This window comes from Thunnus thynnus, chromosome 15 (assembly GCF_963924715.1).
Source record: "Thunnus thynnus chromosome 15, fThuThy2.1, whole genome shotgun sequence".
Classification (NCBI taxonomy): domain Eukaryota; kingdom Metazoa; phylum Chordata; class Actinopteri; order Scombriformes; family Scombridae; genus Thunnus; species Thunnus thynnus.
In genome coordinates, this window is record NC_089531.1 from 17,950,471 (window position 1) to 17,966,441 (window position 15,971).

General features: G+C 41.7%; 1 protein-coding gene across 1 annotated transcript in view; it reads left to right on the forward strand.

Moving 5' to 3' along the window:
• The window catches only part of sdc3 (syndecan 3), a 38,438-nt gene extending 25,887 nt beyond the window's left edge, over positions 1 to 12,551 (forward strand). Inside the window, exons 2-5 of the mRNA XM_067613186.1 lie at positions 2,017 to 2,110; positions 4,179 to 4,999; positions 6,700 to 6,901; positions 9,407 to 12,551. Coding sequence (XP_067469287.1) covers positions 2,017 to 2,110; positions 4,179 to 4,999; positions 6,700 to 6,901; positions 9,407 to 9,573 — 1,284 coding nt within the window. The 3' untranslated portion in view covers positions 9,574 to 12,551. The remainder of the gene's footprint in view (positions 1 to 2,016; positions 2,111 to 4,178; positions 5,000 to 6,699; positions 6,902 to 9,406) is intronic.
• Positions 12,552 to 15,971: the final 3,420 nt, after the last annotated feature.

Sequence of the window (15,971 nt, forward strand, 5' to 3'; positions counted from 1 at the left end):
ACTAAATTACATCCACCAATGACATAACAGCAGCAGAAAAAACATTTGACATATTGGATGAAATTAATCAAGACACGGTGTGTTTCAAAATGTGCATTATTTGTAAGTGTGGATGTATTTTGAGTGGCAAAAATGTGCTTTAGTTTAGATATATCTAAATATATTGTGAGTGCCTGCATTATAAATGAAATAAATGCAATCTACAAGCACAATGACATTTTAGCTCATTGTTTGAAAGCTATCTTAAACCATTCAGTGATGCATACTCTATTTAGAAATGTATCTATGCACTGCAGTACAGGTGGTGTCTCTTAAGTGCAGGCATTTGATAGCAGTATTAGTTGACCCTGTGTGATGGGAAAAGCCTCTGAGTGCTAAAGTGTATGTTGAAACATCGCAGGGATGTTGGATTGAGGTCAAGTGAAAAAGAGAGAGGGAGATGAATGAAGAGAGAGGAAGGATCAGCCTTAAAATGACCGGAGGCTGAGGTCATTCACTTCACAGGTTCAACTCCTGACCGATCGCACACTAATCTCTCTTACCTGACCCTGACAGAGGTCGCCGGGCAAGCTCACGCTTTCCCCTCACAGACGTACATGAAGTAGACCTGGATTAAAGTGGAATGATGATCAGAGAGGATGTTGGGAAATGACCCATGAGAGACATTAACAGGCATTTTACAGACCCTCAGAGTGCAGCTGTAAAATTCAAATGTACAGCAGAAGTTACTCAAAAGAGATGTGATGTTCTCCCACTCAAAGCCAACTCAACATAGTTCTGAAACGATTTACCGACAACAAGACATTAATCATATAAGTTCAGCTTCTCAAATGTGTGGATTTGCTCTGTTTTGTGTCCTTGTAAACTGAACATTTTGGGTTTTGGACTGTTGGTTGGACAAAACAAGACATTTTAAGATGTCATCTTGTGCTCTCGGAAACTGTGATGGGCATTTAAGACATGCTAGGAATGTAGTACTGAGCCGCAGACTGACGCCACCATGTTTTTTCAATTTGCACAATACTTTTTTAATGACTAAATACCTGCAAAACTAGTGACATTCATATCAGCCTCAGCTGCACTTTGTGTTTAGTGCAGTTTAGCAAATATTAGCATGCTACTGTACAAAACTTAAGATGGTGAATGTGGTCAACGTTTTACATGCTGTACATTTTGTTAGCATGTTAGCATTGTCATTGTGCACATTTTAGCATGCTGGCATTAGCATTTAGCTAAAAGCACCCCTGTGTCTAAATACAGCCTCACAGAGCTGCTAGCATGGCTGCAGACTCTTAATGTTGTTATTTTCTGATATTTTATCGATAGAAAAACACTTAAATCCTAAAACAAGAACTAAGTGGCCTAATTGTTTTGTTGATATTGACAATTTGACAACTGATTAACTGATAGACATTCTCTTGTTTCCGTTTCTTAAATGGATTTGCTGCTTTTCTCTGTTTTATATCAGTGTAACTGAATTTGCGTTTTGTCTTGTTGGCCGGACAGAACAAGCAATTTAAAGACATCACTTTTGGGAATGTGAAATGGCCATGATATCACTATTTTCTAACATTTTACAGACTAAATGATTCATCATCAGTTTAATAAAAAACAAAACAATTCACAGATGAATCCATTTAAATAATTGTTAGTTGCAGCCTGAGTTCAAAAGTTAACAGCTTCTCTATGTTGTGCTGCTTTACAGGCTGAGCATCACTTGTAATTGACACGCAGCAGAAAACTAAATGAAATCTCTCTCTCCTTAAAGGCTTTGATGTTCCTCGCAGCCAAAATCCCGGCTTTAGATCAACTCATTAACTATGCGTCTCCATAGAGTCACAGACAGACAGATGTTACCCTGTCCATCATAATGCCTCCTCTCAGACAGTGGTGTGCGTGCCTGTGTGTGTGCGCATGTAATCTGCCAAAGTGGTTTCTCTGTCGAATGAAATGACAAACGGATGAATAACTCTAATGTCTGTCATCTGTACCTCCCTCTCTCTGTCTCTTACGCAGGGACAGACTTGGTCGCCGTCTATCGATGACGAAGGCTCGACGAGAGACGAGTTCTACGACGATGAGGACCTCTACTCAGGCTCCGGATCTGGCTGTAAGTGTGTGTGTGTGTGTGTGTGTGTTTCAGTGTGTGTTGGAGGGCGCACACTCACGCCCTGGTTCTTTAAAGCTCGACAGCTGCTGGGTTTCAATCTGCTGACCCTGAAGATCCCACCCACCCCCCTCCCACCCCCACCCCTTCCCACTTCCTGCCCTCCAGTTATGGTGGCTCTATTCACCAGCCTCACATGCACGGACGCCACACACACACACAGTCACACAATACGCCATTTGGCTCAACAGATCTTTGATATAGATGCATTTAAAAAAAAACACCTTTAAACACAGACACACCCCTGCAAACAAACAGTAACTCAGACTCAATTCCGCCAGATCTTATTTACTCTAATCAGATTACGGTCCGTGCAGATTAGACGATCACACGCACAACAACAGTTGTGTGCACCTATATGTGAGCGTATGTCCGCATTTGAGTGAGCTGGCTGACTGTCGTGTGTAGGAATTACCTACTTAACGTAAATCACATTGGTTGTAATTTAGGCTGATTTTCTGATCTGGCTGTTGAAGCTTCAGCAGGGCTCTCCTTATTAAGCATGACTCATTGAGGGCTGCCCTCGGTTCAGGCACTGCGCTAGTGGCGAGCCCACTCCAAATAAATTACAATTCAGAGCAGGCTAGTGCAGCAGAGGCCCCCCCTGTGGTTGAAACAGCAACCTGGCAAATTGCTTTATCTCGAACCACGATACGGAGCTGTCTGTTTCCAAAAGAAAGGGCTCATTTTCAACAGACGGACGTGCGTTTTGCACCGCTGCTGCTTCATAGTTTGGCATTTTAGTGGCGTCTGATGTGTTTGACAGAAGCTGCATTGTTGAAGTCCATATTCTGATATCCTCAGCCTTCATGTCTTTGTGCCCGTAAATTCAATTTGTTTCTCTTTCAACCCGGGGAGCTGCACTGCTATAACAAAATGAAAGGTGGTATAATACTATTATGAGATTTAAGAAGAAGACGAATCGCTCAGCACTGTCATCTCTTTCTTCTTTCTTTTCCTTTCTTCTCTTCTCTTCCCTCAGACTGAGTCCACACTAAAACACCGAAACAAAAGGCAAACAGTTAAATCTCTTCTTCTCCATCTTATAAACCTCTGCTCTGTCCTCTCCTGCTGATTTAATACAGCTGAACTCTCATTTTTTTGCTGTTCTCATTTCCATATTTTTCTGTTTCTGTTGTTAAACAGCTAAACAAGCAGAAAACAGCTATTTAATTATGGCTTATTGCTGCACCGAGATGTCGATCAAATCACTTTTTTTATGTTGTGATGATGAAGTCTTGCTAAAATAAACATATCTGTGCTGTGTGAGCGGCTATACTGACACTTGAAATGAGTGATTACAGGGACAGAAAGTTCTTAAAGGAGCACTCCACTGATTTTACACATTAGTGTCAGTTCATTATCAAGGGCAGTACTATTCAGCCATGTGAGAACAGCTGCTTAATGTCTTCTGCGGTTCTGCAGCGAGCTTTGTCAAGCGTGATAAATTAACCAGTGTGACCTCATAGTGATGTCATCAGGGTTATCTTTGTTTGACCAGAACGGAAAGTCTGCATGACAAACGTGTGCATTTAGCAGGCAGAGAGGGTCTAACAAAAATATGCTATTAAGCTGCATAAGAGGAAATGTAGGATTTTTTCAGGATATCTCAGCCTCTGCGAGTGCCCCTTTGACACTGACCAGGCTTGCGTCACCCCCCCCCCCCCCCCCCCCAAAAGCTCAGTTTTTCCCATTTAGCTTTGTTGTATTTCTTCTCCCACTCTCTGCCCTCACATTACCTGTCTGACTCTTTACAGTATCCAATCAAATGCCCCAGAAATAGCTGATTTAGTGTTGACATAGAATGATAAAAGTAGAGTCCAGGTACCTGGAAAGTGTCCAGTGCACTACAGAGTAAACTGTTGACTGTCTATCATATTGTGAGCGGTGAATGAGTAAATTAACTGGTATCTATGAGTGTGAGTGTGTGGGCGAGAGGTATGACTGACTCATTTTTTTGACTCCTCTGATTTTAAAAAGTCATTTTGAATCCGTCTCCTCTCCTTCCCAGTTCCTGAGATCAGCATGAGGCCGACATCAGTGGCCATGTCCTTCACCACAGAAGAGCCCCTCCTCTTCTCCACCACCCAGGCCACTGGCCCCGCCCCGTCCGCCTCACCCGCGGCCGAGCCGAGCCCCAACCCGGACCCCACCTCCACCCCGCTGCCCACCGAGGCCGACGGAGAGAGTGGTGCATTCTGGGAGAGAGAGAGAGAGCTGGAGAGGGAGAGAGAGAGGGAGGCAGAGAAAGAGCGAGAGAGGCAGAGGGAGTTGGAGAGGGAGAGGCAGTTGGAGAGGGAGCGAGAGCGGGAAAGAGAGAGGGAGCGGGTCCGAGAGATGGAGAGAGAGCGGGAGAGGGAGAGGGAACGTGAGAGAGAGAGAGAGCGAGAGAAAGAGAGAGAGAGGCAGAGAGAGCGTGAAAGAGAGAGAGAGCTGGAGCGAATCAGAGCTGCCGCCGCCGCCCAGACGACCGCCGCCCCGAGGTCCCCTGCTGCCGTTCCTGTGGTGACCACCAACCCAGCAATCAGCCCTGCGGAAAGCGCAGTGCCCTCTGCTGGTTCGGATGACTTGAGCACCACAGAAGAAGAAGAGGACGTCTTCCTGTCGCCTGAGCCCACATCCTTTTACCCCGGCTTCGACATGGAAACCACCACAGAGGAAGACATGCCCACCACAGCAGAGGCCACCCCAGAGCCCACGACGGCAGCACCTACCACCACCACCCCTGTCAAGACCAGGGTCACCTCCAGGCCCAGGGTTCCCATGACAACAGCCACTCAGACGGTGCCAACAGAGAGGAGCACACGCCCACAGCAGCCCACAACAACACAGGTGAGATTCATGACGTTAGTTAAAGGGATAGTTCAAAATTTGGGAAATATGCTCATGAGCTGCCCCACGTCCCCCTTAAAAGCAAGCACACATTGTTTTTATGTTTTTGATCATTTAAGGGTTAAATGATACGTTGGAGTCAAATTTCTCAACTCTCAGAAAGAAAGAAGAATAAGCACATTTCCGAAAATGGTGAACTATGCCTTTAACCAGACAACAGCAGGTTCTGATTAAGGATGGGTAAATTGAAATGAAATTGAATGAATTTTTAGTCGTGCTGATAAGATGCCTGAGTCATGTTGTCCATATTTACTCTTTAGCTGTAGCTAGTTAGCAACACGCTAACTGGTCTTAAAACTCACTAGAGCTCAAGTTCTCTTTCTGTTATTTTCCTCTAGTCTCTCCTTTCTCTCTCAACTCTGTGTGTTCATGAAGTAGATTCATAAAACTCATAAGCATGAATTTTTCATTCACACATGCATGGGCGTGTCATTGCCTCAGTTTGCACTGCCTAAAGCAAATACTATCTATACGCACCCATTCGTGTCTTTCCATTGAGTTTGTGTTCAAGTAAATGAATCACTTGGTGTTCTGTCAAAACACGTCTTAAGACTCCCTTTATTATATATTTTACTTACCAAACCAACAGTTCATCAGTCAATCTGTACTCTCTAATGCTTTCAGACCAGGTCAGTGACACACAGCCACAAGCATAAATATTTAAAAACAGACCTCAGATATGTAGTTTCATCTTTAAAAAAAAGGCTCTGTAATTCCCTAAAACAGCTGTAGTTTTTTTTTATCAGAAAATACTCAAAGAGGAGTAAGTAGTGCACTTGATGGGGACTATTTTCATCCACAAATTAATACACATTTGGCACAGCAGCGAGTGTTTAGAGCAGCAGGATGGCGTATGTGGGATTGACTCAAAATAAGCTACAGTGCCCACGTTCATCATAATGAAGAAACGTCAGCCAGTGCAACAGTTTGGCTTATTGATGTGTTTTTAATTATTTTTGGACAACAATAGTGCTCCACGGCACAGAAGAATATGATACATCAGGATTTGGATACACAGATAATACTTCTTAGTGGCTTCAAAACATTGTTGGTTTTGGTCTTTTCATTGGATTTGTGATAATAAGAAAAATATAGAATATTGTCTTTAAATGTCGTTTAATCATAAGCAGCCATATTACAATGTTGCCTAAATAAAATATAGACTTTTTTTTAGTGGGAAAGTTCTCAAACAACAAATTAGGCCAGACCAGAGATTTATGTACCATCTTTTTCAATACTCATAGACACATTTCGGTTGGTACCAGTAAAGTATTGAGGTCCAATAGCCTACTTCTGACTGCCTCTTTTAACAGCTTAATTATTTACAGACCAGAGCCAGCTTCTGTTTATTTGCAGCAACTCTGTATTAAAACATGATGCATCTAGATTTGTCTGGTTTTCCGCATTGTAATTAAGCTGCCAGATTTTATGAAGTGTGTATATGTGTTGGACAATATGCAACTTTCCACCAATCAGTGCATACAGAGGCTCATTGTTTCAGATGCGAACATGTGCCATGGAAAGTTCTGTGTTTGTGTTGGTCTGGATACGTTTCAGTGTAGCGACTCCATGGAACAAAATGTGATTACATCGAATGTAAATTTCCTGCCGTTAGCTTCACTTTTCTCTCTCCGTCTCAGGTCCGTGCAGAGGAGGGTAACAACGAGTTGGGCGCTGTGGGACCGAGTGGAGATTTCGAGATCCGTGAGGATCACCGCAACGATCTCGGTCGAGGTGTGGTGCCAGTGGATCCTGATCTGATGGGCAACACAGTGGATGCAGGAAGCTCTGCCGCTCAGCTGCCACAGAAGAACATTCTGGAGAGAAAAGAAGTCTTGATAGGTAGGCATATCTATCAATAAAGTTAATATCGATTATGTTTTCTATATGTTTTTGTTATGTTTGGTCATCCAGCTCAGTCTCTGTCTCACTGTGTGTCTGTCTGATCCCGTCTCTGTATCATTCTGCTATTCTGTCAAACAAACCATTTGGTAATCACCTCTTAGATCAACAGATCGCATTTCCCCGTTGCCTCCTGTATTCTTTCCCTGCTTTCTGGGAGCTGTTAAGATAAACTGGCATCACCCTGCGTTCACGTAGTGCGGATTCATCACGATAAGTGAATGTGCTACTTAGCCCCGTTTGACCTGTTTGAGAACAAGCAATCCTTTTCTTGGGTTATCCAACCCTCCTTTCTTCCCTCTTTTTCTCATCATTTTCCCTCGGGGTAAATCCAATTTCTTTTCAAGTGCACCCCTCTCCTCATCCCAAAGAGCTGTTGTAGAAAGTGAGGGAGCGGCCAACTTGCCTGACCTGACTGGCTCTCTGTCTCTCCTTTAGCTGTTCTGATTGGTGGACTGCTGGCGGTGGTTTTCGCTGATTTCCTGGTCATCGGTAAAGAGCAGGAGGCAACAGACTTTAGACTAGATTGTCTCTGTGATAGAACCAAATTATAAAAACACTTCAGGCTCATACATTCATATGTAGTACTGTACATGTATAGTCACTTCAGTCTGTGGTAGTAACATGCTAAAGTACATGCAGGTATTTAACACCGTTGACTTTTCACACTCAAGACTTTTGGATTTTGATTGTCATGATTGAAGATTATGACAGTGTTAGTTAAATGCATTAAAGGGGCAATCCAGCAATTTAATATTTCACTTTCACAAAATTGTGAGGCTTGCAAGGAGCACATTAAAAAAAACGAATGATCAAAATCGATAGACTGAAATATCCTGATTTTTAGTCACATAATGCAACTCTGTTGCATCTTTCCTTAGACTTCCCTGCCTAGTTAAAGAATATTTCTTTCTAACTTCTTGATCCAGTTCCAGATCCAAGTTCTCCATCAAAAAAAGGAGTAGTAGTCTCAGAGCCCAAACCAAGATAACCTGGATGACATTTTCACAGGTTGACTAGTATCAGTAAACTGAAACTCATGTGTAAAATTGGTGGAATACCCCTTTAAGGTGCAAATTCAAATTCTCTTGATTTTTTTAGTTTTGATAAATAAAATTCCCATTTCAATCAGCCTTATTTTTGCCCCAGCCAGATGGTACTACAGATTATAGGCTATGACTTTTCATTAAAAACTCAGTTCTGGCTTTCACCCCCCAAATCTGAGCAATATTTCATGGTACTGTGGTGAGTGGGTCATAAATTTAATATCAGTAAACATGAGAATATTATAACAAGACCATGAGTTTAGCGGCTCAGTGCTTTGAGCTAAATGCTAACTTGCTCACGTAAATAATGTTAGCATGCTCATGTTTAGCAGGTATAATGTTTACTGTGTTCATCGTCTTAGTTTAGATTGTTAATATGCTAATTTGCTAATTAGTGCTTAGCACAAAGCGCAGCTGAATCTGAGGGGAATGTCATTAGTTTTGCAGGTATTTAGTCATAATCTAAAGTAATGGACACGTTTTAATCTGATGATGGCACTAGAGGAAAGCTACATTGTCATCTAAGCGTGGCCGAAATTCTTTGCTTTAGTTAATGATGGTAATGAAGATCAGATATTATTTAGAAGGATTCAAAAGTAGTTTATCCCATCGTTTTTTTATTAGAAACACTCAAAACATGCAACAAGCAAAGTGTACTTATGCAGTTTTATGTAAATCCTAACTGAAAAATCCAAACAATGTCATTTATATAACATTTAAGCACAAGAAATGGTGTGAAAAGTCAACAAAGGTAAATACTTTTGCAGTGACCATGCATGGTAGAAAGTTATTTCAGTTATCTCAGCCTGTGCACTCTGATATTGGCAGTAATGGCATAAACAAAGTAAACACCTCCCACACAATGAATGGAAACAAAGTGTTTCTCAAGTGTTTTGGAAAATAACAAAGAGTCTGTTCTCTGTTTTGGCATCGATACCAATTAGTTTAATGAGGGAAAGTTTTTTTTTTTCCATTTGATAACCACACATTAATCTATCGCGTGCAGCAGAGTTCATTAGTGATGTGGACAGAAGAAGGCGGAAAAATGCAGCTGCTGCAGATTGGTTACACCAACCCCATCAGCCTAAACTACGATGTAGAACGGCAGGGCTGTGATTTAGCACAAAGCTGTTGGCAACACAGAACATATGTTGGCACAATCGGGCTCATCAGTCTTCACTTAACAGTTAGGTGATAGTGATACTGTGGTAGCTTTGCTCTGCTTTCAGTGGCAGTGTGTTTGTAGTGCTTTAGTCTTCTTGCAGGATGTAACAGTGGCTCCTTAGTGTTTGTTTATGTGTATTTGTGTTTGTAGGATTTAATCGACAATCTTGAAATATCTGACATGGTCTGAGAAGTTTTTTTAAGATCTCGTCTCTTTCTTTCTGTCTTCCTTCAGCGGTGATAGTGGGAGGCGTGGTGGGCGCCTTGTTCGCCGCCTTCCTGGTGATGCTGCTGGTGTACAGGATGAAGAAGAAGGACGAGGGCAGCTACACGCTGGAGGAACCCAAACAGGCCACCGTCACCTACCAGAAACCAGACAAGCAGGAGGAGTTTTACGCATAACACTCGTACGCCAGAGAGACACCGCACACCGAGGGAGAGAGAAAGAGCGAGAGCGAGAAGAGAGAAAGATACTCTAAGCCCCGTCCTCCTCCTCCTCCTACTACTCCTCCTACTCCTCCTCTTCCTCCTCGTCGCTTCTTCCCCCTCATCTGCTCGCCTCTCCTCATCCCTCTCTCCTCTCGTCTCCAAAACACTTGAGAGCGCCTTTCTCTCTGCGGACTTGGAACTTTCTTTTCAATGAAAACGAAAAAGAGGACAAAAAAAAAAAACGAAAAAAAAAACAAAACAAATATATTCTGAAAAAATAACACATACACACAAGATGTTTTTAAAGTAAATGTTGTTATTAATATTCTACAGATTCTCTTGTTCTGTATGTAATGATATGATTATTTTGTAAAAAAACAAAACAAAACAAAACACAAGCTCTTAACCTGTGTTTTCCAGCACAAAAAGTTCCTCTTCTGTTTTTATGGAGCGAATGAACAGGCTAAAAGAAAGAGGAGAGGGGAGGAGAGGAGAGGGGCGGAGCGAGCCGAGCGAAACACAAAAGAAAAAGAGAGTGGTGGGCTTGACTCTGCCCCTCACACCCACCTCGCCCCCCCCCCAGAAAACACACAGAGCGTCTGGTTGGCCGCACAGAGCCCAGGGTCAAAGGTGAGAGGGAAAGGTCTCTTTTGTGCCTTCTGGTGCTCAAAGAAACACACATGCATACAGCCACAAAAAGTCACACACACACACACACACATGCTTACACACACACACACACACACACACACTTGTCTCTGTTTGAAGGTGGCTCCGACCTCTCTCTCTGTGCTTGGCCAACCAGAAAACGATGCTCAACCCTCGACGTGTTTCACAATGAGAAGCCGCTGTGGAAACGCTGGCTGGTCGTATTGGGGCGCGCTCGCGCTCACGCCGAGCTGGCGGCCCGTCTGCTCCTCTAAGCTGTACAAAGACTAGTTACGGATAGTAATAATAATCAATAATATATCAATGTTTTGGGCTGGATGGTAAATAATAATAATAATAATGCCGTAATAATAATAATACTTAAAACGGGAGGATGTGTATTTAGCAGTTTAAAAAAAAAAAAAGTTTATATGTAAATATCAGCGTATCCTTTCTGGCATCACTAACCATCTGCATGACCATGAAGAGTTTTTATTCATCACATCCGTCATCACTTTAGATGAGCTGTGCTCTCGTCAACAACACACACACACACACACATGCACGCTCACACACACACACACACACACACTTACACACACACACGCATGTGCAGACGTGTAACTTTCTGTGCAATTAAATACAAACACACACTTGCTATACTGTAAATCATATCATTCAAGTCGACATATCAAACCCATCGTCATCATCATCTTCATCATCATCATCATCGTGATAGTCATCACTTGTGATACGAGCGAGATCAAGCGGTTTCAATATGTTATTGATTAGTTATCGATCAGTTGCCGGTTTGGTTTAGAGTTTGCTCTGTTTGTGTAAAAGCACAACTACGTGTCCAGTCATTATGCCATCCGGTATCCCTCCCCCCCCGCCCCACACCCACCGACCGACCCACCCACCTTTTGCATGCCTCACTTTCTTTTTTCTTCCACCTTTGGCTCTCTGTTCGGGATGGGAGGGGCCTCTGGGAAGCGTGAGGGGCTTTAACGAAAAAGTGTGAATCCGCGCAGGACGTTGCACGACCCCACATGCCCTAATCCGGTCAACATCATAACTTTTGTTATTACAGCTTTCGTTATGAAAAGAAAATTAAATTAGTGTTTGTGGGGTCGACTTCAACCTGCTGTCGGACTCTATTTTTTGGGGGGAGGGGGCGGGGGTTAGGATTCGGTTTGGGGAAGTGGGAGTGTGAGGAGACAGGAGGGCTGTGCTTCTATCTAAGAGATTGTAACAATAACCACACCAGTGCGACTGGGCTAGTAGCTTCTATTATACTCAGTACTGTAGATCAAAAATGCATGGGAGTCAAAACTATACTAGTCTGGGTGTGTGTGGATGCCCTTGTGTGTGTGCATGTGTGTGTGTTTGTGTGTGTGTGTGTGTGTTTGAGAGAAGAAGAGGGGTGAGTTAAAGTTGGAATGTACTGTGGTCGAGAGTGTGTTTACCTACTCCAGCAGTTCTCACGCTCTTCCACAGACAGGTAACACACCTCCTCCACTCCTGTGTGTGTACGTCGCCTGCCCCCCTCGCCAGTGTGAGAATGTGTGTGTTTGTGTGTGTGTGTGTGTGTTGACACCTCATCTAAACCCGCCACCTGTGTGTTTGTATGTGTGTGTGTGTGTGTGTGAGTGTGAGTGCTTCACCTTGGTATTTCACAGCAGACTCTTGTGTGCACTGACTAGCCTGTCGACGTGTGTGTGTGTGTGTGTGTCTGCGTGTGTTTAGTCTGTTCACTGCTGAATGTGGGGGCAGCTGGTCCCTCTCAGTGGCTTTCACACACACTGACTGTGTCTTTTCACTGTCTGTCTGTCTGACCGTCTGCCTGTCTGTCTCTCTGCCGCAGGACAGACGGACAGACGACACGCCACTTTCTCACAGGCAGGAATGATCTTAACACGTACTGTCTTTTCTAAAGTGACTGTCAAAATGTAAACATGTGTGTTTGTACCCATCTAAGCCTGCGTAGCCAAATAAGACGTTTGTGTCTGTGTGTGTGTGTGTGTGTGTGTGTGTGTGTGTGACAGAGAACGGGTGAATTTGTACGTGTGTGTGCGTGTGAGTGTGTGTGTAGGTACGCATGTGTGTGTGTGAAGCCCAGTGGAGGCTTACACTACTCTATGTTTGCTGTTCCCATTCCTGTTTTTATACATTTGCATTTTTTTAAGGCTGAGTTTCTGTCATTGGCTGAGTGAGCGAGAGGAGGCGGATCCTCCACGCCACCGCCCTGTCACTAATCTGCCACTCTGTTCCAAATTAAAAAAAACCTGATTGGGTAAATCTGTCCTCTCTTGTCTTTTTTAATGTGAAAAATGGTCAGTTTATGCTGTTGGTGTCCGATTTGCTCTCAATAATACATGAAGGACTTGAGTTAACTTGTTTTGGTCTAATTAATCACATGATTTCTCATCTGAAATTGAGAAACAATGTGACTAAGTTTTTTGGGGGAAAAAACATATTTGACTCATTTATCTCATTTATTAGCATTCGTATTGGTATTTTTATGTCTTAAAACGTGTGTGGAGGCGATCTTTAAGCAACAGTACTTTGATGTTATAAATAATTCTCTTTCCAACACTAATTAACACATATCTGCATAAATAAATGTCATTTGAATCACTTAAAGGATCTGTTCACCCAAATTAATGCAAAAAAAAATACATGTTTTCTCACTCACCTCACCTCTAGTGATGTCTATCTTCATTTGCCCAGCTATGAAGTTGTCTTATTTATCTGTCTCTTGAAATTTCTTCCTCCACTCAAATATGATGGAAGTGAATGGTATCTCATTCATGCTGCTCACAGTAATGATCAATTAATTTAAAAACCTCTTTTTCTAGAAATAGTGTCCCCGTTATTCAAGATAATCCACAGAACAGACTGTCAACGTTTTTTCTAGGTAGCATGTGCTGTACTTGTACCGTACAATGAAAAATGTTCACAGTGAGTAACCAGGACATTGTTGCTGAAAAGACTCACTGCTGTTATGAATTATTCAAATGTAATTTTTCAAGTTTTTCAATGCAGTGAGCACCACAAATTAAATACCATTTGCCTCAATTGTATTGGTGTCTCAGAGACTGTTATCTCTTAGATAACAGGCTAAAAAGCTCCCAAAACAATCTGCATACTAGACACCACTAGAAGTAAAGTGAGAATATATGTTTTTTTTTGTAATTTGGGAGAACAGACCCCTTAAATTCTTGCCCTGGATTATTATGACTCAACTCCCCCAGGTGCTGGATTCAACTCAAACACCAAGCCTGGGTTTTGTTCACTGCTTTTTTTCTCCGGACTCAGCAGTGCACACATGAAACGGTGGATAAAACGGTCTGCTCAGATTGGAAATGTATTTTAGTAACACACATGAAAAATAACTTTCATGTAGACATGAAGTCTCCCTCTGCTTTTTCCACACACCAGCATTAGCTTGGCCTACATACCATTTCTGACTGAGTGACATTACACGCAACCCTGATCGCCTCAACGCCATATCTGACAGAGCTACTGTGCATGTAAATGTATGATCACAGCCTCTTACCAGCCTATTTACACTCGCTGAACCCAGTGGACCCTCGAGGGAGAAAGAGCTAGAGATGTTATTATTCTTGAGTCATCACATAAAAATGTACTCATGAAATGATTAGATAAACTGTCCGTGGGGATTTGTGAGCGCACAGGAGAGGAAATTATTCTAAATGAGTGTTTAGTTTGCATCAAACTGATTGAGACCAAGGTCACCTGTGTGGAGGAGTGTGCAGAGAAGACAACAAGCTGTCCCTGGCCTTGTATGGCGGGGCTGCTGATATGGATAATACGCCTCACACTGAGGCTGATGGGGGAAATTGTATGTGAGCTGTCATCTGTTCGGGAGGGGTGGAACAGAGGAGAAGCAGAGTGGAGGTATACAGAAGCAGGTTTTAGTGGCTGGGGTCCAGCCAGTACCCCATCTGGTGGGTGACAAAGGAACAACTGCAATTAAGATAAACTGACTGAAGACCTGCAGGCAACATTCAGGATTGGGAGCCATTTATAGTATATATATAACTGAATAATAGATAGTGAGCTGTTATATATTTAGTTCATTTTACTAAAGACTTTTTCAGACCAACATCTGAACAGAATAAGAAGCTCAATGTAAACATTATTCACCTTCAATCATTTCCTTCACATGGTTGTAGCTACCATTGAGGACACTGAGGTCATGTCCTCAGTGCTTCAGTGTATTTTATAGGAATTTGAGCAGGAGTTCATTGTACATGTTCATTGTACAATTAAAAACTTGTCTGTATTTTATAGGCTCATTCCAGCATTTTGCAGACTAAATATGTTAAATTGGACTATTTGGAGTACAAGAAATAACTGAAAATATGCCCTAAAAAATGTCTTGTCTTTTCATATGATTCAGTTTTCTAGCTTTTTAGTCCCTAATTTATAATATTCCTTAATACCAGGCATTGCATGTAGGGCTGCAACTAGAAATTATTATTATCATTATTGATTAATCTGCCCACTGTTTTCTAGATTAATCAATCAGTTGTTTGGTCTGTAAAGGGACAGAAAATAGTGAAAAATCACGGTTTCCCAGAGTTCAAGGTGACTTCTTTGAATGTCTTGTTTAGTCTGAGCAACAGAAAAACCCAAAAATATTGTTAGTCAATTATACAGTTTATAGTTTATGATATAAAAAACAGAGAAAAACAGATAATCCTCAACCTGGAGAAGCTGGATGAAGCAGATGTTTGAAAAATGCTTGAAAAATGACTCAAATGATCATTCAATTATCAAAATAGTTGCTGTTGATCAACTAATTGTTAAATCAATGAATCATTTAAGCCCTAATTGTATACATGTTGCCCTCTTTGCAAAGGTTGATGAACCAGGGGCAATAATGGAAATAAGTTTTGGACTTTATGGTTGTTTAATGCACAATAATGTCTCCAACAAACCAAATATTAAATTCAGCAGTTAACTGAATAAATAAAATATGAAGGTCAACATTTTCTGAGGGCGATGGGGATACACTGAGGGGATTTGGACTCATGATCTGAGTATTTCTACTTTACAGTCCTGCTTTTCTGATGTTTTAAAATATTAGGGCATATTATTTTAAGTATTGCAAAGAATAATCCTGAAAAACTGCAGCAGCTCAGTGTTAAAAGGCTGAGTCAGTCATCCCTGAAAACCCAAAACACATTATAATGCAATGAAAGCACTTTTATAATATTCTTTTAATAACCTTCAACGTAATATTATGATAATAAGATTTACAGGAATATGGTTGTTTTTAATCATAGACTACATAAATGTTCCCTTTACATACCCAGTCTTATGAGAAATAACAAATGAGAAAGATAATACACATATCAGTCCCATCAGGATTATTATCATTATTACTCAAAATAGTGAGTGGAAGTTATGAAAAGATCATTTAGATTCACCTCTGACTATCACAGACGTACCATGAATATACATATTACAAGCTCCTCTTGCTTCATATTCTATCTCTTATTTCTCTGATACACTATTGAATAAAATATGACAAGTTTACTGCAAGTTACCAACAATATAACTTGTGTTTTTGTGTTTATAAACATAACAGGATGCAAATGCTGTTTTAACAGCTTTTTTTCTTAGTTGATCCAAGTGTAGATTAAATCATTGTGTGACATAGATAATCAGCTCAGACAAGTTTGGTACATGAG